The sequence below is a fragment of the Coregonus lavaretus genome (genome assembly GCF_964263955.1).
Source record: "Coregonus lavaretus genome assembly, chromosome: 24".
In the NCBI taxonomy this organism is placed as follows: Eukaryota; Metazoa; Chordata; class Actinopteri; order Salmoniformes; family Salmonidae; genus Coregonus; species Coregonus lavaretus.
This window is the reverse complement of record NC_140011.1, coordinates 5,286,464-5,311,145: the sequence shown is the minus strand read 5'-3', so window position 1 is coordinate 5,311,145 and position 24,682 is coordinate 5,286,464. Positions and strand designations below refer to the sequence as shown.

Sequence of the window (24,682 nt, the reverse complement as noted above, 5' to 3'; positions counted from 1 at the left end):
TAACATTTGACTAAATACTGCCTCTATGTAGCTGTTGCAAGATGAAACATAGCCAACAGTGATAGGTGTCAAAAAGTTCAAAATTAATTTTTACAGATTGTGCAAAACGCACCCATCAGAGGACTCCAATTTTGATACGGTAAAGCTTGACAACATTCAGCTGTTTTGTGATATGTATTATCTAATACTTACAATTTATTTACTTTTTGCTTACTTAGCAGTTCTATCAACATTTAGCAACTAAGCTAACAACATTAGAAAATCCGTTAGCTATATTTCAGAGGTAAAAAGTTGGATATTAAATGATGTGTGGTCTGTCGCGCAGTCGAATTTTACAATATACAGTGTGTCCCACAAAATGTGTGTGTATATATATATATATATATATATATATATATATATATATACACAGTGGGGAGAACAAGTATTTGATACACTGCCGATTTTGCAGGTTTTCCTACTTACAAAGCATGTAGAGGTCTGTAATGTTTATCATAGGTACACTTCAACTGTGAGAGACAGAATGTAAAACAAAAATCCAGAAAATCACATTGTATGATTTTTAAGTAATTAATTTGCGTTTTATTGCATGACATAAGTATTTGATTAACTCCTGAGTGGCGCAGTGGTCTAAGGCACTGCATCGCAGTGCTAACTGTGTCACTTGAGATCCTGGTTCGAATCCAGGCTCTGTCGCAGCCGGCCGCGACCAGGAGACTCATGGGCGGCGCACAATTGGCCCAGCGTCGTCCAGGGTAGGGGAGGGAATGGCCGGCAGGGATGTAGCTCAGTTGATAGAGCATGGCGTTTGCAACGCCAGGGTTGCGGGTTCGATTCCCACGGGGGGCCAGTATAAAAAAATTTAAAAAAAATTAAAAAATAATAATGTATTCACTAACTGTAAGTCGCTCTGGATAAGAGCGTCTGCTAAATGACTAAAATGTAAATGTAAATGTAATCACCTACCAACCAGTAAGAATTCCGGCTCTCACAGACCTGTTCTTTAAGAAGCCCTCCTGTTCTCCACTCATTACCTGTATTAACTGCACCTGTTTGAACTCGTTACCTGTATAAAAACACCTGTCCACACACTCAATCAAACAGACTCCAACCTCTCCACAATGGCCAAGACCAGAGAGCTGTGTAAGGACATCAGGGATAAAATTGTAGACCTGCACAAGGCTGGGATGGGCTACAGGACAATAGGCAAGCAGCTTGGTGAGAAGGCAACAACTGTTGGCGCAATTATTAGAAAATGGAAGAAGTTCAAGATGACGTTCAATCATCCTTGGTCTGGGGTTCCATGCAAGATCTCTCCTCATGGGGCATCAATGATCATGAGGAAGGTGAGGGATCAGCCCAGAACTACACCAGAAGAGAGCTGGGACCACAGTCTCAAAGAAAACCATTAGTAACACACTACGCCGTCATGGATTAAAATCCTGCAGCACACGCAAGGTCCCCCTGCTCAAGCCAGCGCATGTCCAGGCCCGTCTGAAGTTTGCCAATGACCATCTGGATGATCCAGAGGAGGAATGGGAGAAGGTCATGTGGTCTGATGAGACAAAAATAGAGCTTTTTGGTCTAAACTCCACTCGCCGTGTTTGGAGGAAGAAGATGGATGAGTACAACCCCAAGAACACCATCCCAACCGTGAAACATGGAGGTGGAAACATCATTCTTTAGGGATGCTTTTCTGCAAAGGGGACAGAACGACTGCACCGTATTGAGGGGAGGATGGATGGGGCCATGTATCGCGAGATCTTGGCCAACAACCTCCTTCCCTCAGTAAGAGCATTGAAGATGGGTCGTGGCTGGGTCTTCCAGCATGACAACAACCCGAAACACACAGCCAGGGCAACTAAGGAGTGGCTCCATAAGAAGCATCTCAAGGTCCTGGAGTGGCCTAGCCAGTCTCCAGACCTGAACCCAATAGAAAATCTTTGGAGGGAGCTGAAAGTTTGTATTGCCCAGCGACAGCCCCGAAACCTGATGGATCTGGAGAATGTCTGTATGGAGGAGTGGGCCAAAATCCCTGCTGCAGTGTGTGCAAACCTGGTCAAGACCTACAGGAAACGTATGATCTCTGTAATTGCAAACAAAGGTTTCTGTACCAAATATTAAGTTCTGCTTTTCTGATGTATCAAATACTTATGTCATGCAATAAAATGCAAATGAATTACTTAAAAATCATACAATGTGATTTTCTGGATTTTTGTTTTAGATTCCGTCTCTCACAGTTGAAGTGTACCTATGATAAAAATGACAGACCTCTACATGCTTTGTAAGTAGGAAAACCTGCAAAATCGGCAGTGTATCAAATACTTGTTCTCCCCACTGTATATTTAGTCCTCCAACCGCTAGAGACTGTCCAATGTTGGGGGGAAATAACAAACATCCTAGTAACTTATACTTGCTGTTAGTTAAAGGGCTACTTCGGGATGTTGTCAATGAGGCGCTTTATCTACTTCCCCAGAGTCATAGGAACTCGTGGATACCATTTCATGTCTCTGTGTCCAGTATTAAGGAAGTTAGAGGTAGTTTCGCGAGCCAATGCTAACTAGCGTTAGCGTATTGCCTGGAAGTCTATGGGTATCATTGCGCTAAGGCTAGTTAGCAATTGCGCTTGCAACTTCCTTCAAACTGCAGGTAGATACATAAAAATGGTATCCACGATTTCATCTGACTCTGGGGAAGTAGATAAAGGGCCTCATTGACAACATCCCGAAGGATCCCTTTAACTATACTGTACCTGTGACCACTCACTGCAGTTTTACAAAGCTATGTTTTAATGTGTAACTTAAACCATATTTTCCATTATGCCACTGAACTAAGCCAGAACAGATTTGATCAGTTAGCTATGGTACACAACTTTTATTTTTAACCAACTGAAAAGTACTACAGAATTGTTCTGCTTTTGCAGGAGCAGCCAAGAATTATGGACCATCTTACTGGGGAGATCTGCATTGAGGGAACCGGTATGGAGACTTTTGCCTTTCTATTTCCACACACATCATATATCTTCTATTTTCTAATTCAACAGTCTTACCATGTCCGCCACTGTGTGCTGTCTTCTCTCTAATATTACATCCATCCGTGATGGATGAAGGCTCAAATAGAGGCAGAACTGGACCGAAATTGGGAACGATTACTTCAAGGACTGTGTTACTACAAAGCACCCAGGTATGCTGTGCAAGAATCACACTATTCTTTCTGACGCATTACGAAACAATTAATGTTGTCAAGAGATCAAATTATGTTTGACATTTTTCCCTGTTTTAGTTCATCGTCGGCGGATAAACTGAAAGCGGACAAAGATGTGGCCCAACCGTTGAAGGACTTTGGTCTGAGGATCAGTAAACTGCTGGTAAGGAATGCTGAGATGATCTGACAGGCTTGTGAATGGAGTCAGATATACAGATACTACCACTGATAACGTACAGCAGAGAGAGCAACTGGTGGCCCACAGGCCGCTCCCCTTTTGTAGTCCCGCGGCTCAACAACATTTTGCTTAGGGCCCCCAAAAGGCTAGGGCCGGCTCTGAGTGCATGTGTGGGTATGGATGTGGGTACGCAGACCCACGAGCCACTGCGGCCCCTCATGATGAGTTCTGATTTTTTGGCCCCCACCCCCATCAATGTTGCCCATCGCTGCTATATAGTGTTTTGATGTATGGAGAAAACAGTTATTAACATGAGTACAGTATATGAACATAACTTTTGTATATTTTTAGCCAGTAGTTCTGAAAGCAGTGCCAAACAGCCAAATAGGGGACCCGAAAGTTGTGTACTGCGTCATCACGTAATTGCTGTCGAGCACCTGCAGCTGTGCACAAAGACATGCACGTGCTTGGGCTCACCCCACAACCTCATTGGACAATGCTGTGCCGATCTGATCCCGCCTCCCACTTGAACCTTGCAACCTCATTGGATATCATTCCTCCTGCCAATCAACATTGTCCCTCAATGTTCGTTGTGGCTAATTCCTTGTTGTACAGACTAGTATGGCAAGCAAGAAATTGTGAGGATGTAATTTTATACAATGGAAAAGTTACAGCCTACTTATATGTTTGCATCAAATGTCCTACTCCTTGAAAGTCGTGTAATGATTATGCACTATATATCCAAAAGTATGTGGACACCCCTTCAAATTAGTGGATTAGGCTATTTCAGCCACACCAGTTGCTGACAGGTGTATAAAATCGAGCACACCGCCATGCAATCTCCATAGACAAACATTGGCAGTAGAATGGCCTTACTGAAGAGCTCAGTGACTTTCAACGTGGCACCGTCATAGGATGCCACCTTTCCAACAAGTCAGTTCGTCAAATTTCTGCACTTCTAGAGCTGCCCCGGTCAACTGTAAGTGCAGTTATTGTGAAGTGGAAATGTCTAGGAACAACAACGGCTCAGCTGCGAAGTGGTAGGCCACACAAGCTCACAGAACGGGACCGCGGAGTGCTGAAGTGTGTAGCGTGTAAAAATCGTCTGTCCTCGGTTGCAACACTCACTACTGAGTTCCAAACTGCCTCTGGAAGCAACGTCAGCACAAGAACTGTTCGTCGGGAGCTTAATGAAATGGGTTTCCATGGCCGAGCAGCCGCACACAAGCCTAAGATCACCATGCGCAATGCCAAGCGTCGGCTGGAGTGGTGTAAAGCTCGCCGCCATTGGACTCTGGAGCAGTGGAAATGCCTTCTCTGGAATTGGAACACTGACTGCGAGCTAGGTCTAATCGGCCAACATCAGTGCCCAACCTCACTAATGCTCTTGTGGCTGAATGGAAGCAAGTCCCTGCAGCAATGTTCCAACATCTAGTGGAAAGCCTTCCCAGAAGAGTGGAGGCTGTTAGAGCAGCAGAAGGGGGGGACCAACTCCATAGTAATGCCCATGATTTTGGAATGATATGTTCGACGAGCAGGTGTCCACATACTTTTGGGCATTTAGTGTATATTGCATTTGCGTAATGGCTGGTAAAAACCCTATAGTCTATTGCACATTATATTACAAAAGTTCAAACAAAATACACAACGACACCATTTAGGAGATACAGGTTTGATCGATGTATTCAATGTATTTTCACTGTTACCAAAATAACTAATTGTAAGCGCATGTAGCCAGGCAATCTCACTCGCTTTCAGAGCATGCACTCTCTAGTCTACATGACATGAAGGAGTGCGTATCTTGTGCACTAAATGATGCCAGGTGAAAATGTAAGGATTCTGTGTATGCATGTATGAGCCATACAGTGACACATCGAGTCCAAAACTGGAGGTTTCAATCCTCTGGAACTCCTCTTTAACAGTTGATGTTGTGATGATTTGTCTTTGTGTGGATATTTATAAACACCATGTTCTTGTTGCAGGGTCTGGATCAACAACAGAGTGTACATATTTTGCAATGTTACCTACAGGAAGATTACAGAGGGACCCGCAACACACTGAAGGTAGTGTGTGTGTTCAGAAAAGATCAGATGCCCTGACTGAATTAAATCTATACTACTGAATATTGATTTGTCAGTCTAAGCTTCTGAATAATGATTTGTCAGTCTAGACACTTGTATGTTGACTGGACATATCTTATCTGCCCACGTAGGTTGTTCTTCAGGATGAGAGACAGAGCCAAACTCTACTTATGAAGGTTATTAAAAGCTCCCAAAAGCTCAGTGTACTGGTCTTCTATTTCACCAGCTCATAAAGCATTGTAATGTATCATAATCAGGTCAACTGAGAGTTATATACACTGATTCTTCTGTGTGTGTGTTCTTCAGATCGCTGACTATTACTACGAGGAGCGCGTGTGTCATCTGCGATGCGTCCTCCTCCTGCTGACATACTTCCAGGATGAGAGACATCCCTATAGGGTAAGGAACTCCATTCTGTCTGCTAGGATTTACACTGTCATGCTATTGTATCTGTATGGGTAATGGGGGGGCCAGGCTTGTAAGCTCATTCGATGCTAATGCTTATGCTGTATTTATCCTGGTTGACTGCTTTCAGTAGTATATTTGATAGAATATTTTGGGATTTTAAATTATGTTTTTTATTTCTTTGGTTTCAGGCAGAGTACTCCAACTGTGTGAACAAGCTTGAGAAGGACCTGGTCAACAACTACCAGAAGCAGTTTGTGACCCTGTTCAAAGCTGAAGCCCCAATATGGGAGACGCACGGCAACCTCATGGTTAGAACTAAAGTTAGCTTTGGATAAAATTGACCAGTGCTTACTTGTAGTCAATCTATATGGGTCTCCATAAGCTCTTAGCTAAATATTTTCAACATTATCTTGTGGAAATGTTTTCCACTCATTTAAAGCCGATGCTGTGGAAATCTTCTTGATTGTTAGCAATTTGTCTATTTCTATCATATTTCTTAATCGCTCATCACTCCATCCTATTTCTCTCCCTGTCAGATGGAGAGGCAGGTGTCCCGCTGGTTTCTACAGTGTCTGAGGGAGCAGTCGCTTCTGCTGGAGATCCTCTTCCTGTACTACGCCTACTTTGAAATGGGCCCTGGGGACCTGCTCAGCTTCACCAAGATGTTTAAGGAGCAGGGCTTCGGTTTGAGACAGACCAACAGACACCTGGTGGATAAGAGCATGGACGCCCTTGTCGACCGCATCGGGTCAGTCAGTGCACTAATAAAACCAAATGTTATTTGTCACGTGATTCGTAAACAACAGGTGTAGACTAACAGTGAAATGCTTACTTACGGGTCCTTTTCCAACAATGCAGAGTTAAAGAAAAAAATAGAAATGGTGACACAAGGACTAAATACACAGTGAATAACATTAATTAGTAAAAATAAGGTGGCTATATACAGGGAATAACATGGCTATATACAGGAGTGGATGGGAATGTGCATAGCTTAGAGCTGACCCCAATTAGTCGACTGGTCGATTGTTTGGTCGATAGAATCATGTATTTTTTTCGAGCGGTAGCAAATATGTATATATATATATATATACAGTGCCTAAGGAAGGTATTCAGACCCATTGACTTTTTCCACATCTTGTTACGTTACAGCCTTATTCTAAAATTGATTAAATAAACAACAAATCCTCAGCAATCTGCACACAATACCCATAATGACAAAGCGAAAACAGGTTTAAAATAAGTATTCAGAACTTTTGGTATGAGACTTGAAATTGAGCTCAGGTGTATCCTGTTTCCTTTGATCATCCTTGAGATGTTTCTACAACTTGATTGGAGTCATCCTGTGGTAAATGCAATTGATTGGACATGATTTGGAAAGGCACACACCTGTCTATATAAGGTCCCACAGTTGACAGTGCATGTCAGAGCAAAAAACAAGCCATGAGGTCGAAGGAATTGTCCGTAGAGCTCCGAGACAGGATTGTGTCGAGGCACATATCTGGGGAAGGGTACCAAAACATTTCTGCAGCATTGAAGGTCTCCAAGAACACAGTGGCCTCCATCATTCTTAAATGGAAGAAGTTTGGAACCACCAAGACTCTTTCTAGAGCTGGCCGCCCAGCCAAACTGAGCAATTGGGGGAGAAGGGCCTTGGTCAGGGAGGTGACCAAGAACCCGATGGTCACTCTGACAGAGCTCTAGAGCTCCTCTGTGGAGATGGGAGAACCTTCCAGAAGGACAACCATCTCTGCAGCACTCCACCAATCAGGCCTATATGATAGAGTGGCCAGACGGAAGCCACTCCTCAGTAAAAGGCACATGACAGCCTGCTTGGAGTTTGCCAAAAGGCACCTAAAGACTCTCAGATCATGAGAAACAAGATTCTCTGGTCTAATGAAACCAAGATTGAACTCTTTGGCCTGAATGCCAAGCGTCACGTCTGGAGGAAACCTGGCACCATCCCTACAGTGAAGCATGGTGGTGGCAGAATGATGCTGTGGGGATGTTTTTCAGTGGCAGGGACTGGGAGGCTAGTCAGGATCGAGGCAAAGATGAACGGAGCAAAGTACAGAGATATCCTTGATGAAAACCTGCTCCAAAGCACTCAGGACCTTAGACTGGGGTGAAAGTTCACCTTCCAACAGGACAACGACCCTAAGCACACAGCCAAGACAACGCCGAAGTGGCTTCGGGACAAGTCTCTGAATGTCCTTGAGTGGCCCAGCCAGAGCCCAGACTTAAACCTGATCGAACATCTCTGGAGAGACCTGAAAATAGCTGTGCAGCAACGCTCCCCATCCAACCTGACAGAGGTTGAGAGGATCTGCAGAGAAAAATGGGAGAAACTCCTCAAATACAGGTATGCCAAGCTTGTAGCGTCATACCCAAGAAGACTCGAGGCTGTAATCGCTGCCAAAGGTGCTTCAACAAAGTAATGAGTAAAGGGTCTGAATACTTATGTAAATGTAATATTTCAGTTTATTTTTATTAATTATCAAAAAACTCAACCTGTTTTTACTTTGTCATTATGGGGTATTGTGTGTAGATTGAGGGAAAAACAATTTAATACATGTTAGATTAAGGCTGTAACCTAACAAAATGTGGAAAAAGTCAAGTTGAAGTCGGAAGTTTACATACACCTTAGCCAAATACATTTAAACTCAGTTTTTCACAATTCCTTACATTTAATCCTAGTAGAAATTCCCTGTCTTAGGTCAGTTAGGATCACGGCTTTTTTTTAAGAATGTGAAATGTCTGAATAATAGTAGAGAGAATTATTTCTTTCAGCTTTTATTTCTTTCATCACATTCCCAGTGGGTCAGAAGTTTACATGCACTCAATTAGTATTTGGTAGCATTGCTTTTAAATTGTTTAACTTGGGTCAAATGTTTCGGGTAGCCTTCCACAAGCTTCCCAAAATAAGTTGGGTGAATTTTGGCCCATTCCTCCTGACAGAGCTGGTGTAACTGAGTCAGGTTTGTAGGCCTCCTTGCTCGCACACACTTTCTCAGTTCTGCCCACAAATGTTCTACAGGATTGAGGTCAGGGCTTTGTGATGGCCACTCCAATACCTTGACTTTGTTGTCCTTAAGCCATTTTGCCACAACTTGGAAGTATCCTTGGGGTCATTGTCCATTTGGAAGACCCATTTGCGACCAAGCTTTAACTTCCTGACTGATGTCTTGAGATGTTGCTTCAATATATCCACATAATTTTCCTTCCTCATGATGCCATCTATTTTGGGAAGTGCACCAGTCCCTCCTGCAGCAAAGCACCCCCACAGCATGATGCTGCCACCCCCGTTCTTCATGGTTGGGATGGTGTTCGGCTTGCAAGCCTTCCACCTTTTCCTCCAAACATAACGATGGTCATTATGGCCAAACAGTTCTATTTTTGTTTCATCAGACCAGAGGACATTTCTCCAAAATGTACGATCTTTGTCCCCATGTGCAGTTTCAAACCGTAGTCACGATTTTTTATGGTGGTTTTGGAGCAGTGGCTTCTTCCTTGCTGAGCGGCCTTTCAGATTATGTCGATATAGGACTCGTTTTACTGTGGATATAGTTACTTTTGTACCCGTTTCCTCCAGCATCTTCACAAGGTCCTTTGCTGTTGTTCTGGGATTGATTTGCACTTTTCGCACCAGAGTACGTTCATCTCTAGGAGACAGAACGCGACTCCTTCCTGAGCGGTATAACGGCTGCGTCGTCCCATGGTGTTTATACTTGCGTACTATTGTTTGTACAGATGAACGTGGTACCGTCAGACGTTTGGAAATTGCTCCCAAGGTTCCAGACTTGTGGAGGTCTACAATTTCTTTTCTGAGGTCTTGGCTGATTTCTTTTGATTTTCCCATGATTTCAAGCAAAGAGGCACTGAGTTTGAAGGTAGGCATCGAAATACATCCACAGGTACAACTCCAGTTGACTCAAATGATGTCAATTAGCCTATCAGAAGCTTCTAAAGCCATGACATCATTTTCTGGAATTTACCAAGCTGTTTAAATTTTCTGGAATTTACCAAGCTGTAAGTGGCTCTGGATGAGAGCGTCTGCTAAATGACTAAAATGTAAATGTAGTGTATATCACCAGTAGTATATTTTCTGTTAATTCCTATAATTTCTAATCCACATGTTTGTTTGGTTGCGGTAATTTCTGTTAATGCATTCAATATATTATTATTATTAGTCTTTTACCGGTCTCATTGTCGGAGTGGACACGTTGTTTACAGAGCACACAACCTATACTACACTTGTGAGAATCAAGTTTAGGTTTATTTCATTCCGTTTACAAGTTTTTTCATTTAGTCATTGTCTTTTGTTTGGAGCTTTCTTGTCAATGTTGGGTAACCTGAAGTAGGCCTATAGGGTGCCTGGCCTGCGCGCAAATGTAGGCATATAAATGTGCCCATTTGGGGATCTGATAGTAATTCTGATTGCCTTAACGCACCACTAGTAATGTTTCCTTCACGTTAAACAGCAAGCAAACAAAGTTTTTACATCCATTAAGAATGATTGTAGTTCCTCAAAGTATTTGAAAAATCTTTCCAGTTCTCTCCCTTTCCATAACCACTCAGCATGAAAGGGAAAAATGTCATGCTCTGAGGCAGTGGAAACGTCATAAAATAGGCCTACCTGATTACTTCTTATCCCTTGCGCAAATAGACTCACTGGCACAGGAAGTTCTGAGGGCCCAGAATATTTTATACAATGTTGCAAGTTTGCTAGCGCAAGCTTCGGGTTGGACCCAAGTTAATAGTTGATACAATGTTTCAAGTTCGTTGCAGACAGGCCATGTGTAGCCAATGTGATTTATAGGATATTTATTTTCATCAGGATATTTTCTACCTGCAGGCTGCAATGTTTTTATTTGTTGGCTATTTTTACATAGTTGGCAATAAGGTTACCGACTCCTCGTGTAGCCTATTACCGGAAACTTCAGGAGAGTAATGGCAGAATCTGCGAAAGCCAGTAGGAGCGGGAGGATGGTCAGGTTAAGGTTTTTTTCTTTTGCTTGTCTTGATCTCTGGCTCCGTCTTGAGTCATTTGTCTTATTTCATCAAACAGTGTGCTTAAAGCATCAGACAAGCTCAAGAAAGTATTCAGACCCCTTGACTTTTTCCACATTTTGTTATGTTACAGCCTTATTCTAAAATTGATTAAATTGTTTTTTTCCCCTCATCAATCTACACACAATACCCAATAATGACAAAGCAAAAACAGTTTTTTTGAAACATTTGCAAATGTATAAAAATAAATAAATACTGAAATATCACAAGTATTCAGACCCTTTACTCAGTACTTTGTTGAAGCACCTTTGGCAGCGATTACAGCCTCTTCTTGGGTATGATGCTACAAGCTTGGCACACCTGTATTTGGGGAGAATCTCCCATTCTTCTCTGCAGATTCTCTCAAGCTCTTTTAGGTTGGATGGGGAGTGTCGCTGCACAGCTATTTTCAGGTCTCTCCAGAGATGTTAGATCAGGTTCAAGTCCGTGCTCAGGCTGGTCCACTAAAGGACAATCAGCGTCTTGTCCCGAAGCCACTCCTGTGTTGTCTTGGCTATCTGCTTAGGGTCGTTGTCCTGTTGGAAGGTGAACCTTTGCCCCAGTCTGAGGTCCTGAGCGCTCTGGAGCAGGATTTCATCAAGGATCTCTTTTGTACTTTGCTCTGTTCATCTTTCCCTCGATCCTGACTAGTCTCCCAGTCCCTGCCGCTGAAAAACATCCCCACAGCATGATGCTGCCACCACCATGCTTCACCGTAGGGATGGTGCCAGGTTTCCTTCAGATGTGACGCTTGGCATTCAGGCCAAAGAGTTCAATCTTGGTTTCATCAGACCAGAGAATCTTGTTTCTCATGGTCAGAGTCCTTTATGTGGCCACTCTACCATAAATCCTGATTGGTGGAGTGCTGCAGAGATGGTTGTCCTTCTGGAAGGTTCTCCCATCTCCACAGAGGAACTTTGGAGCTCTGTCGAGTGACCATCGGGTTCTTGGTCACCTCCCTGACCAAGGCCCTTCTCCCCCGATTGCTCAGTTTGGCTGGGCGGCCAGCTCTATAAAGAGTCTTGGTGGTTCCAAACTTCTTCCATTTAAGAATGCTGGAGGCCACTGTGTTCTTGGAGACCTTCAATGCTTCAGAAATGTTTTGGTATTCTTCCCCAGATCTGTGACTCGACACAATCCTGTCTCGGAGCTCTACGGACAATTCCTTCGACCTCGTGGCTTGGTTTTTGCTCTGACATGCACTGGGAACCTTATATAGACAGGTGTGTGCCTTTCCAAATCATTTCCAATTAATTGAATTTACCACACGTGGACTCCAATCAAGTTGTAGAATCATCTCAAGGATGGTCAATGGAAACAGGATGCACCTGAGCTCAATTTTGAGTCTCATAGCAAAAGGGTCTGAATACTTATGTAAATAAGGTATTTCTGTTTTTTATTTGTAATAAATGTGGGAAAACATTAAAACCTGTTTTCGCTTTGTCATTATGGGGTATTGTGTGTAGATAATAAAAAATAAAAAAATGTAATCAATGTTATAATAAGGCTCTAAAGTAACAAAATATGGAAAAGGTAAAGGGGTCTGAATACTTTCTGAACGCACTGTATATATAGTTGATTTTATTAAAACACAGGGTGTGTCTATGTATGGAAAAATACAAGTTTTAAAATTTTTCAACAAATCGATTGGTTCGAAAGAACAGACTACTTTTGGTGGACCAAGATTTTTTTTGGGTCGCGGACAGCCTGAGCATAGCTAGTTAGCTCCTTCATTTTGGCATGTTTATTGATCGGTGGTTAGGGAGATTATCTCAAGTTTAGAAGATTGCAAGCTACATTTGTTTCCTCTAGGAAAATGCATTCGTAAACAGAATGGCAGAGCACTGACAAACACACTGTTGTCGGGAAATATACATCGCTAGCTAGCTTCTTCCTACTGGCATCTTTATTGGTCAGACAGATTTTAGTAGGTTACAGATTCAGGATAATAGCTACATTTGTTGCTTGGGCAAGGGATTTAGCTTTAGTAAAGTACAATAATATTTTCAGAAGATATTCCCACTTGTTAATGTATCTCTCCTTCTGTCGTCCAGGTACTTCAGCTCTCTGATCCTGGTGGAGGGCATGGACATAGACTTCCTCCACAAGTGTGCCCTGGAGGACCGCACGGAGCAGCACCAGTTCTCCAACACCCCCGATATCAGCAAGGTCAACACTGAGTGCCCTATGTGCACCTTAATAACCTGTTATGAGTGGAAATTGACATGTACGGTAAACACTAGTTTTGGCTTTAAGTCATCTGATTGAGCCAGTTCACAATTGAACTGCTGTTCTGCATAGAAGTGGGGGTGCAATCCTTTGATACTTTGATGATTTGCTTTGCGATTCCAGCCGGGTCACAGATCTACTTGTGGTGTCTTTCCAACTCATGGCCATTGTCATGCTAGGCCATAGGAGTTAGCTATTCAGTACAAACAGATCTGGGACCAGGCTATTAAAATTATTGCATCAATAAGTCATTATTTTTTCCCACCAGGAAATGGACCAGATGCTGCTGACGTTTGGGGACATCCCCCACCATGGGCTGGTGCTGCTGGCCTGGGTCCTGCTGCGACACACCCTGAGCCCAGACGAGTCCAGCCCCGTCATCAGACGCATTGGGAACACCTCCCTACAGCTGGGGGTGTTCCAGTACCTCACCACCATGCTGCAGGGCCTGGGAGGCACTGGGAATAATGTAAGAACGCGCACACAACTCACCATGTTCCAGACCTAGAACACTGTTTTATTTTGTCCATTCCTCCCTGTCCTCTGTCCTCAGTGTACGGCCAGTACAGCTCGGATGTGTATCTACGGCCTCCTCTCCTTTGTCATCACCTCCTTTGAAGAGGAGACGCTGGGCAGCCAACAGGTAACAGGCCTTGCTATCTAAGACAAGTAATAATAATGACAAGTTGTTGCACGGACTGATCAATAATGATCAGTAATATTACAGATTCAAGACTTGATAAAGCGTTATCTGCATAGATTCACGTTGTGCCTAACTATGATGATAAATAATATCACAGGGGGCCTCCCGAGTGGCGCAGCGGTCTAAGGTCTGAGGCGTCACTGCGGACCCGGGTTCGATCCCAGGCTGTGTCACAACCGGCCGTGACCGGGAGTCCCATAGGGCGGCGCACAATTGGCCCAGCGGCTTCCGGGTTAGGGGAGGGTTTGGCCGGGGGGGCTTTACTTGGCTCATCGCACTCTAGCGACTCCTTGTGGCGGGGCGCCTGCAGGCTGACTTCGGTCGTCATTTGAACGGTGTTTCCTCCGACACGTTGGTGCAGCTGGCTTCCGGGTTAAGCGGGCGGGTGTTAAGAAGCGCGGTTTGGGGAGTTGCAGCGATGAGACAAGATCGTAATTGTTTCGCAATTGGATATCACAAAGTTGGGGGGGAAAAAGGGGGTTAAAATAATAATTTAAAAAAAATACAAAATATCACAGATTCATGTCATGATTTTATGATACACTCCCCCATAGCATCTGATCAATGCAGCGTGTGAAGTCCTCTCTGCTCCCAGTCTGGCTGAGCTTTTCTGGGAAACGGTGAGGAGAAATTAATAAAATCACTTCTGCTTCATGAAGTATGTCAAATCATACTTCTCTAGCTAAATTCCCTAATATATGGCTTTTTTAATGCTTTTTCCAGAAGCCCAAAATGGGATTGGGAATGATCCTGGATAGCGCTATGGGAATGTTCCCATACAAGACTGGTCCGCTGTTACAGCTCCTCACCGCTCTCCTGTCCGAGAAGTCCACCGCAAAGAAGGTATTAATCACACACACACACACACACACACACACACACACACACACAAAAATACCTTTCTTTCTGCTGGTCTGGGGTTACACTTGATTAATGTTTCTGACTGTGTGTTAGGTGTACACTTTCCTGGACAAGATGTCGTTCTACACAGAACTCTACAAAACAAAGCCCAATGACATCATCTCTAGAGACGACGAGACACTGTGGAGGAGACAAGCACCCAAACTCATCTACCCTCTCGGTGTGTGTTTACGCTTCTTTTTGTGTGTTTTAATCTGTCAATTCTAATGAGCATTTTTGTAATGGTCTTAGTAATTATTGTGTGTCTTTAATTTCGTCTCTTAATATATTTCTGTAAATTCTGATTCAAATCGAATGTTCACTCTTCACTCCCTATGTCTCCATTAGGCCTGGGCCAGACCAACCTGCGGATGCCTCAAGGTGTGCTGGGTCAGGTGGCTGTGGGGGAGCAGGGCTACATGGTGCGCTGGGACTACTCCTACAGCGCCTGGACCCTGTTCACCTGCGAGATAGAAATGCTGCTCCACGTTGTCTCAACTGCAGGTAGACACACTCCATCTTGTGTGTGTAATGCTGTGTATAGAGGGATAGATGGATAAGTGGATGGATGGATCATATAGATAACACACACACACACACACACACACTCAACTACACACTCTGAGCTGACATTTGTGTGTGTAAATTATGTATGTCTATGGTATCTACTGTGTGTGTGTAAATTATGTACACTGAGTATACAAAACATTAAGAACATGACATAGATTGACCAGGTGAATCCAGGTGAAAGCTATGATCCTTTATTGATGTCACTTGTTAAATCCACTTCAATCAGTGTAGATAAAGGGGTGGAGATAGGTTAAAGAAGGATTTTTAAGCCTTGTGACAATTGAGACATGAATTGTGTATGTATGCCATTCAGAAGGTGAATGGTCAAGACAAAAGGTTTAAGTGCCTTTGAACGGGGTATGGTAGTAGATGCCAGGTGTAGGGCTGTTACGTTGACCGTATTACCACGAGTCATGAAGGCAGTCATATTCCACGTGACCATTTAGTCACAGTAATTAGGCTTCTCCAAGCTCTGATGCTGCTGATGGTCATTAGTAGCCTACCAAACTTGCTAACTGCCTGGTACTCAGCACTCTATTGTCCCTCTAATCACTCTGACATCAATGCAAATGAAATCGAAAATCTAATTAAACACTTCATGAGAGCCTATGAGCTCATGTTGCGCAACAATTCTATAGGCTATGCAATTGCGTGAGAAAACAGAGTGATGGCCTCAATTAAAAAGAGGAGGATCCCATCAGCTTTCTATAGGCTACCTGGCTGGCATGAAAATGAACCACGGGAAAAGCGTCCTCCATTTGCTATTTAAGTGCATAGACGACATGTATTTTATCCCCTGCCCCTGTTTCGAGACAGGTGCATGATAATTGTCCGTTCTAAATTAAAACAAATTTCACACATATATTATTTGGAGTATGTAAAGACAAGAATAGTCTGATGGGTAACAATATTAGTCTATCACTTGTGAATGATGCCCAGGAGAAGGCAAGAAATGTTTTTTTCCACGACTTTTTGAATTATAGTCGCACACCTCATGTAGGCTAGCCCATAGGCCTATATGTTTTGCTAAGGTTTGTATCACAACTAAAGTGGCCAAATAACTTCTTAAAATTAAGCACATTAATCCGCTTTACAAGGGGTGTGGAGCCTAACTGGCATATATAAGCAGCGCGTGAGTTTCAAGTTTGGTGAAGATAATTTTCACCATATAAATGCACCTTTATAATAAATGCATTACGTGCATAATCGTATTTGCGGTCACTTTTGGTAATGGTGTTTTCCCGCTAATGGAACATTCACGCTTATAGCCTATAGCCGTGTGCGCATTGCTGCGCTTATAATGTGAACAAATAGCCTAATAGTTTATCAACATTTTAAGCTAAACGTTCTGAAGTTGTTGTTTTTATGCTAGTGGTTGTAATAATTTGGGATCTATCGGATCCCACAACTGTCCCAGACTATGTTTGGAATATTTATTTATTGCACAGAATAGGTCAACTTTTGTACTATGGGGGATAGTATATTGACATAGGCTAGTGCTTTAGCTGTTTGTTAGGCCTACTCATCTTCTTGCGTCCCCGATGTGTCTGTCTTCACTTGTAGCTTGTGAGAAAGACCCGATCATGTGACTGAGAGCCATGTGAGTGAGAGGTGCTTCGCAGCACTCAGGGGGAGGGACTTATAATTATTATATTCAGCACAACGGCCACTGGCCACAAAAGGCATGGATTTTTTTAGGGGGCATTACTGCCACACAAAGGGGATGCCGCGGGGAAATTCGAGGAATTATCAGGTGTTTGTCAAATTGTGAATGAGAGACTGATGAAGTGTGTACAGCCTGCACAAAAACAAATCAGAGCTCATGCCTTTCATGTGACTTTCTTCAAATCATCATTAGAGTCGCATTATGCAGCTTTACAATGTATTAAAAATCTAAAAATATAGCCCAATGTTTGTATCACAACTCAAGTTATATAAATAACTCTAAATTAATCATTTAACACAGAATAGCCGCATGTGTGCACTCCCTCAAATCGTTTGGAGAAAATATCCTTTCTATTTTATTCAGCTTTGTTCAATTGTATTCTTCATACTATAAAATAATGCCATGGAATTCTAAGCAGATCTTGTCTGCTAAATGAACTTGTGTAGCCCACAGCAATATGGCATAGCCAGATAAGGGCCTAACATATGGACAACTCAGTATGCTCTTCTGTTCTTCTGAAATAGACTACATTTTCTTCATATCATGTTTCTTTAGACCTGTCTAAAATAAATAATGGATTTATTGTGAAGGTGTAGGCTATATTACATGGATTTATTAAACTTTTTAAAATGTAGATGTTCCAAAAGTCTGCATCAGTGGCTTGTAGACTATGTGTGGAAGCCAGGAGATACTAAATGTGTTTGTTAATTAACGGTCAATTACCGTGAGACCGGCAGTTATTTGCTTGACAATTTCGTGACCGCGCACCGGTTTGTGTCAAGAACGGCAACCCTGCTTGGTTTTTCACACTCAACAGTTTCCCATGTGTACCAATAATGGTCCACCATCCAAAAGACATCCATCCTACTTGACACAACTGTGGGAAGCATTGGAGTCAACATGGGCCAGCATCCCTGTGGAACACTTTCGACACCTTGTAAGGTCAATGCCTGGACTAATTTAGGCTGTTCTGAGGGCAAACGGGGTGGGGGGTTCAACTCAATATTAGGAAGGTGTTCCTAATATTTGGTATGCTCAGTGTATGTGTATGACGTATGTACTACCTGTTCTGAGCCATAAGGGAGATTAAGGATCTACCACCCAACACTACCACCATCAGATTAGGGGGATGGTGACAATGTAGCCTATGTCCACCCCCCCCCCCACACGTTTGTTCTGAAATCACCATCACCCACTAATTAACTTGTCATTTTTTCAGATTAAGTGTTTGAGCTAGTAATGTACAAATATTTGTTGTTTACAAATTATCTAAGATTAGCTAGCATTTGTCTGCTGAAGGTGCTGCGCAGATGCGCAAGATCAGGAACAGGCCATCTACCTCACGTTTGTCATTGTGCGAACCTGGGCACAGTCTGTAATTTGACTAGGCTACTGATATTCCTTCCCTAGGTTGTTCGGCATGCAAAATTACTTGTAGATCAATGACTGTCAACACAGTTACATGCATAGTTTGACACTGAAGAAGAGGAGTCCTCAGTTGTCACAAAATATTAGGTATTTTCGGAAGGTAGAAACGTTTGAATAGATTTTCTGACCAATGCATGCTACATTTGGATCCGTTTGGGATCCGCGGACCGATGCAGTCATATCTTAAACATTTGAATTGGGGACCGATGCGTATCGGTGAATCGTTACATCCCTACTACACACAAACACAAAGCATCTCATAGTAATTTCTCTATCAGCAGATATCCTTCACTTCATTATCACATTTATTTAAATCTATCTCTATGAGTATGAATGTATGTATGTTGTGTGTGTTTCTCATTCTCTGTTTTCTCTCTCTGTCTGGTCCAGATGTGATCTTACACTGTGAGCGTGTGAAGCCCATCCTGGACTTGGTCCATAAGATGATCAGTACAGACTGGACCGTGTCTGACTGTCTGCTGCCCCTCACCTCCCGCATCTACATGTTACTGCAGAGGTGAGATGCCACACACACACTACACACAGCCAACACTTTATCACTGTCTTATACAGTACACAACTCCTCTATTTCATATGGAGTAATACAATTCGTATTTTTGCTTTTAAGGTTGATTTGTTCCATTGTTCCATTGATTAATAAAGATGTATTTTTGTAGTTTTCTGTAGTATTGGTTTGATTCATGGTGTGATTGGGTACATTTTGGTGTCTTTCTTTTGGTTAGGTTGACGTCAGTCATCAACCCTCCAGTGGATGTGATAGCATCCTGTGTGAACTGCCTCATTGTCCTGGCTGCTAGGATGCCTGGCAAGGTGGGTTACAGTTGGTAGTTTTTGGAGCTCTTAAGGGGTGATTTGGGATTGATATTTGAATCTTTCCTTCATAGCCTTCATCAGACTTAGCATTCATTAACGTGTGTGTCTGTGTCTCTCTGTGCCTGTGTGTAGGTTTGGTCCAGCTTGCATCACACTGGCTTCCTGCCTTTTGCCTCCTCGCCTCTGACCAACGTGGCACAATCCATCAGGTAGGTGGGTCACCCCATATCATATTCCAGTGTTTTCGCTGCAGTAATGTGGACTGTTCTAGCACACTTTGAAGATGCTAGAACAGTCCACATTTACTTTTCCTCTGCAAACAAAACTAGTAATGAATAGAAAAATCAGGCAACCCCATAGTAGAATATTTCATAAATTTACATATTCGACTTGTTGTTTTGTGTTCTATACAAAATAATTATTACTCTCGAGGCGCATTCAAGTTGCGAGTGCAGTAGAGAGGGAAACATGCATTCTGACAAGCAGTCAATGCAAAACAATTCTTGATGCAATTGTGTGGCCTTTCTTAAAAAGAGGGGGATCTGCACCATTTTAAATCCTGAGTTTTTAGCAGCTGCATGGTTAAGCATGTTACTGCTCCACAATTCCTGTGAGTGCATAGGGGAGAGTGGGGCTAAATGTAACATGGGTCAGTTGTAGGGTAACTTGGGGGTAAAATGCCTTAATATAATTTTTGGGGAGTGACTTAAAAACTTGTGACGAGACAGATTACATTTGTAGTTGAGCAAGAGTAGTGGCAACCAGGGAAAGTGTTGTGAGGAAAAATTGTGACATGAAGTGGTTTCTGTGGTCCTCTATAGCTCAATTGGTAGAGAATGGCGCTTGTAATGCCAGGGTAGTGGGTTCGATCCCCGGGACCACCCATACGTAAAAATGTATGCGCACATGACTGTAAGTCGCTTTGGATAAAAGCGTCTGCTAAATGGCATATTATTATATTATTAAGTACAGGCGAGGGCGTGTTAACCAGGGGGCGGTTTACCCCAAGTTACCCTAACAGGTAGGGTACAGCGACTTACAGTCATGTGCGCATACATTATATTCACTGTGTTTATGCAAGTTTTTTGGGACATCAATGAATCAATATGATGCAAACTAGTTAAAATATTACATTTGGGATCTAGCTAATGATAAGCCCAATAGGGTAAATGCAGATCGGCAACCCCATGCTTCAGCCTATTTATTTATAGCCACTATGCTGCATTAGTTGGGCTACAGGTCATAATGCTTATTGCTAATAGCATACCTGATGATATGGACCATGCATAGGCTATATCAGGGCTCTCCAACCCTGTTCCTTTGGAGCTACCATCCTGTAGGTTTTCACTCCAACCCTAATCTAGCCCACCTGATTCTAATAATTGGCAGGTTGATAAGCTGAATCAGGTTAGTTTAAACTGGGGCGGAGCGAAAACCTACAGGAGGGTAGCTCTCCAGGAACAGGGTTGGAGAGCCCTGGGCTATATGCATGGTCCAATATGCTAAAATACTTGTAACAAATCAGTTTACCAATATGTTATTGGGCTCATTTCTGGAGGTGAAAAATATATTTCAGCATAATTTCATTTTGGAGTAGAATGTCCTTTTAAAAAGTCACTAGAACTGCGCTTCTCAAGTCCTTCTGATGTTGGAAAAAATTGATAGTTACATATTAGGATATCATTTTTGATGATATATCGTATCATTTTGACAATATCGCAATATTATTGTTGCACCACAATTCCAGCATTTTTCCTTCATAGCTTATTCTCCATCGTCTTTTTAAATAGGGAGCCAATTTGTTTTCGGCACTTTTATTTCCATTACTGGTCAAACTATTTTTTTCATGGCTCTCTTGTCCCTCTGCAGCAGACATATGGTGAGCAATAGGTTTGGAACATCCAATTGCAATAAAATCACGGTATCGAATCGTAATACATATACAATTGTGAGAATCGCAATACATATCGTATTGGCACCTAAGTATCGTGATAATATCGTATTGTGAGGTCCCTGGCAATTCCCAGCCCTAATATTGACAGGGGTCTTTGATGGGGGATCTGTACCATTTTGGGTGTTGTTTCACTGCACTTGGTTGAAAGTCATACAAAATATATAATATCAAATATGTATCTGTCCAGTGCTGAGGGGATGAAGGCAGGTAACTATGGCAACCTGCTGGTCCTGATTGAGCAGCCCAAAGGGGAGTACGCTGTGACTATCGCCTTCCTGCGCCTCGTCACCACCCTGGTCAAGGTGACTCTCTCTCTTGTCGATTCACACTATAATAATGATTTATTTTCCCCAGAGGAAATTGCTTCCACTTATCCCATCTCTATGACTTTATTGTTATTTTGAATGAGAATGCCTTTTCAAGGAAATGAGAGGGGAAAAATGCAGTAACACTTATCCATGCCTCTCAGATCTCTACAAGGGTCTATGGGATACGTTTAGGGGCTAGGAGTTGATTTAAAACAGAATTACTGACTGTCATGGTGAAGGAGTGTATACTGATGGTGTGTGTCCCCCTCCTGTCCTCAGGGCCAGCTGGGCAGCACCCAGAACAAGGGCCTGGTCCCCTGTGTGTTGCTGGTGCTCAAGGAGATACTGCCCAACTACCACAAGTGGCGCTACAACACCTATGGTGTCAGAGAGAGAATCGGTGAGTGCTGTTCAAGTCTTTGGTTGTCCATTACATCAGTGATATCCCTTTGGATTTCACAGGTGTAAGCAATAAGTAATAACCTATATATACAAAAGTATGTGGACACCCCCTTAAAATTAGTGGATTCGGCTATTTCAGCCACACCCATTGCTGACAGGTGTGTAAAATCGAGCACACAGCCATGCAATCTCCATAGACAAACATTGGCAGTAGAATGGCCTTACTGAAGAGCTCAGTGACTTTAAACGTGGCACCGTCATAGGATGCCACCTTTCCAACAAGTCAGTTCATCACATTTCATCCCTGCTAGAGCAGCCCCGGTCAAGAGTAGTGGAAACGCGTTCTCTAGAATGATGAATCACGCTTCATCATCTGGCAGTCTGACGGACAAATCTGGGTTTGGCGGATGCCAGGAGAACGCTACCTGCCCGAATGCATAATGCCAACTGTAAACTTTGGTGGAGGAAGAATAATGGTCATGGTTCAGGCTAGTCCCCTTAGTGCCGGTGAAGGGAAATCTTAATGCTACATCATACAATGACATTGTAGACGATTCTGTACTTCCAACTTTGTGACAACAGTTTGGGAAGGCCCTTTCCTGTTTCAGCATGACAATGGCCCTGTGCACAAAGCCAGGTCCATACAGAAATGTGAGCGGCCGGGTCAAATCGGCCTTATGTAGCAACATTTGAAATTGTGTTTTTTACATTGGATAAAAGTAGAGACTCAGAGCTACAAAATGGGATATCATACACTGCATTTGAGGAACAATGGGAAAGTCATTCTGCTTTGAAAATGGATAAACTTGCAAACTCACTTTTAAGAAAATGGCCTTTGAATGTTTTGGTATCTACTGGAGAGCTCTGCTTTGTCTACACCCATTCTGCATTGTTCACACCCTCATAAGCCAGCCCCACCCATCTCTTTAAGGATTCTCATGTGAGGTCATATGCTAAACAGTGAGTAGTGTAGTAAAGAATAAGACTAAAAGTGGTACAACACCTATGGTGTCAGTAAGGAAAAATTCCAGGTAAACTGAAAGTGTCCAGATAAAAATATTTAATGAATATTAGATGACGCTTACCCAGACACACTTGTCTAAATTGATGGGTCATGTGAATGAAATGCTATAACTCCCAGCCACATCTTGCTAAGTGGATCGGTCTCTACAGAAGGTGTTGAGTGTGCAAAGTTGTCATCAAGGCAAGGGGTGGCTGTTTGAAGAATCTCAAATATAAAATATAGTTTGATTTGTTTAACACTTTTTTGGTTACTACATGATTCCATATGTGTTATGTCATAGTGATGTCTTCATTATTATTCTACAATGTAGAAAATAGTAAAAACAAAGAAAACCCTTGAACGAGTAGGCGTTCTAAAACTTTTGACCGGTTGTGTGTATTTGTGTGTGTGTGTGTGTGTGTGTATGTGTATACAGTGGGGGGAAAAAGTATTTAGTCAGCCACCAATTGTGCAGGTTCTCCCACTTAAAAAGATGAGAGAGGCCTGTAATTTTCATCATAGGTACACGTCAACTATGACAGACAAAATGAGAAAAAAAAACCCAGAAAATCACATTGTAGGATTTTTAATAAATTTATTTATAAATTATGGTGGAAAATAAGTATTTGGTCAATAACAAAAGTTTCTCAATACTTTGTTATATACCCTTTGTTGGCAATGACACGGGTCAAACGTTTTCTGTAAGTCTTCACAAGGTTTTCACACACTGTTGCTGGTATTTTGGCCCATTCCTCCATGCAGATCTCCTCTAGAGCAGTGATGTTTTGGGGCTGTCGCTGGGCAACACAGACTTTCAACTCCCTCCAAAGATTTTCTATAGGGTTGAGATCTGGAGACTGGCTAGGCCACTCCAGGACCTTGAAATGCTTCTTACGAAGCCACTCCTTCGTTGCCCAGGCGGTGTGTTTGGGATCATTGTCATGCTGAAAGACCCAGCCACGTTTCATCTTCAATGCCCTTGCTGATGGAAGGAGGTTTTCACTCAAAATCTCACGATACATGGCCCCATTCATTCTTTCCTTTACACGGATCAGTCGTCCTGGTCCCTTTGCAGAAAAACAGCCCCAAAGCATGATGTTTCCACCCCCATGCTTCACAGTAGGTATGGTGTTCTTTGGATGCAACTCAGCATTCTTTGTCCTCCAAACACGACGAGTTGAGTTTTTACCAAAAAGTTATATTTTGGTTTCATCTGACCATATGACATTCTCCCAATCCTCTTCTGGATCATCCAAATGCACTCTAGCAAACTTCAGACGGGCCTGGACATGTACTGGCTTAAGCAGGGGGACACGTCTTGCACTGCAGGATTTGAGTCCCTGGCGGCGTAGTGTGTTACTGATGGTAGGCTTTGTTACTTTGGTCCCAGCTCTCTGCAGTTCATTCACTAGGTCCCCCCGTGTGGTTCTGGGATTTTTGCTCACCGTTCTTGTGATCATTTTGACCCCACGGGGTGAGATCTTGCGTGGAGCCCCAGATCGAGGGAGATTATCAGTGGTCTTGTATGTCTTCCATTTCCTAATAATTGCTCCCACAGTTGATTTCTTCAAACCAAGCTGCTTACCTATTGCAGATTCAGTCTTCCCAGCCTGGTGCAGGTCTACAATTTTGTTTCTGGTGTCCTTTGACAGCTCTTTGGTCTTGGCCATAGTGGAGTTTGGAGTGTGACTGTTTGTGGTTGTGGACAGGTGTCTTTTATACTGATAACAAGTTCAAACAGGTGCCATTAATACAGGTAACGGGTGGA

At 42.8% G+C, this 24,682-nt stretch overlaps 1 protein-coding gene across 2 annotated transcripts in view; it reads left to right on the top strand.

The window, feature by feature from the left end:
- LOC311099950 (nucleoporin NUP188-like) overlaps window positions 1–24,682 on the top strand; it is a gene marked incomplete at its 5' end in the record, with an annotated part of 64,588 nt that overhangs the window by 3,589 nt on the left and 36,317 nt on the right. For both annotated transcript variants that reach the window (XM_084140671.1, XM_084140670.1), the window contains 20 exons: window positions 2,924–2,978; window positions 3,110–3,183; window positions 3,283–3,367; window positions 5,365–5,445; window positions 5,595–5,639; window positions 5,770–5,862; window positions 6,060–6,179; window positions 6,408–6,619; window positions 12,972–13,086; window positions 13,415–13,615; window positions 13,700–13,789; window positions 14,404–14,469; window positions 14,573–14,692; window positions 14,804–14,930; window positions 15,098–15,253; window positions 18,804–18,930; window positions 19,157–19,244; window positions 19,380–19,456; window positions 21,389–21,503; window positions 21,789–21,909. In XM_084140671.1, coding sequence (XP_083996797.1) covers window positions 2,924–2,978; window positions 3,110–3,183; window positions 3,283–3,367; window positions 5,365–5,445; window positions 5,595–5,639; window positions 5,770–5,862; window positions 6,060–6,179; window positions 6,408–6,619; window positions 12,972–13,086; window positions 13,415–13,615; window positions 13,700–13,789; window positions 14,404–14,469; window positions 14,573–14,692; window positions 14,804–14,930; window positions 15,098–15,253; window positions 18,804–18,930; window positions 19,157–19,244; window positions 19,380–19,456; window positions 21,389–21,503; window positions 21,789–21,909 — 2,168 coding nt within the window. The remainder of the gene's footprint in view (window positions 1–2,923; window positions 2,979–3,109; window positions 3,184–3,282; window positions 3,368–5,364; window positions 5,446–5,594; window positions 5,640–5,769; window positions 5,863–6,059; window positions 6,180–6,407; window positions 6,620–12,971; window positions 13,087–13,414; window positions 13,616–13,699; window positions 13,790–14,403; window positions 14,470–14,572; window positions 14,693–14,803; window positions 14,931–15,097; window positions 15,254–18,803; window positions 18,931–19,156; window positions 19,245–19,379; window positions 19,457–21,388; window positions 21,504–21,788; window positions 21,910–24,682) is intronic.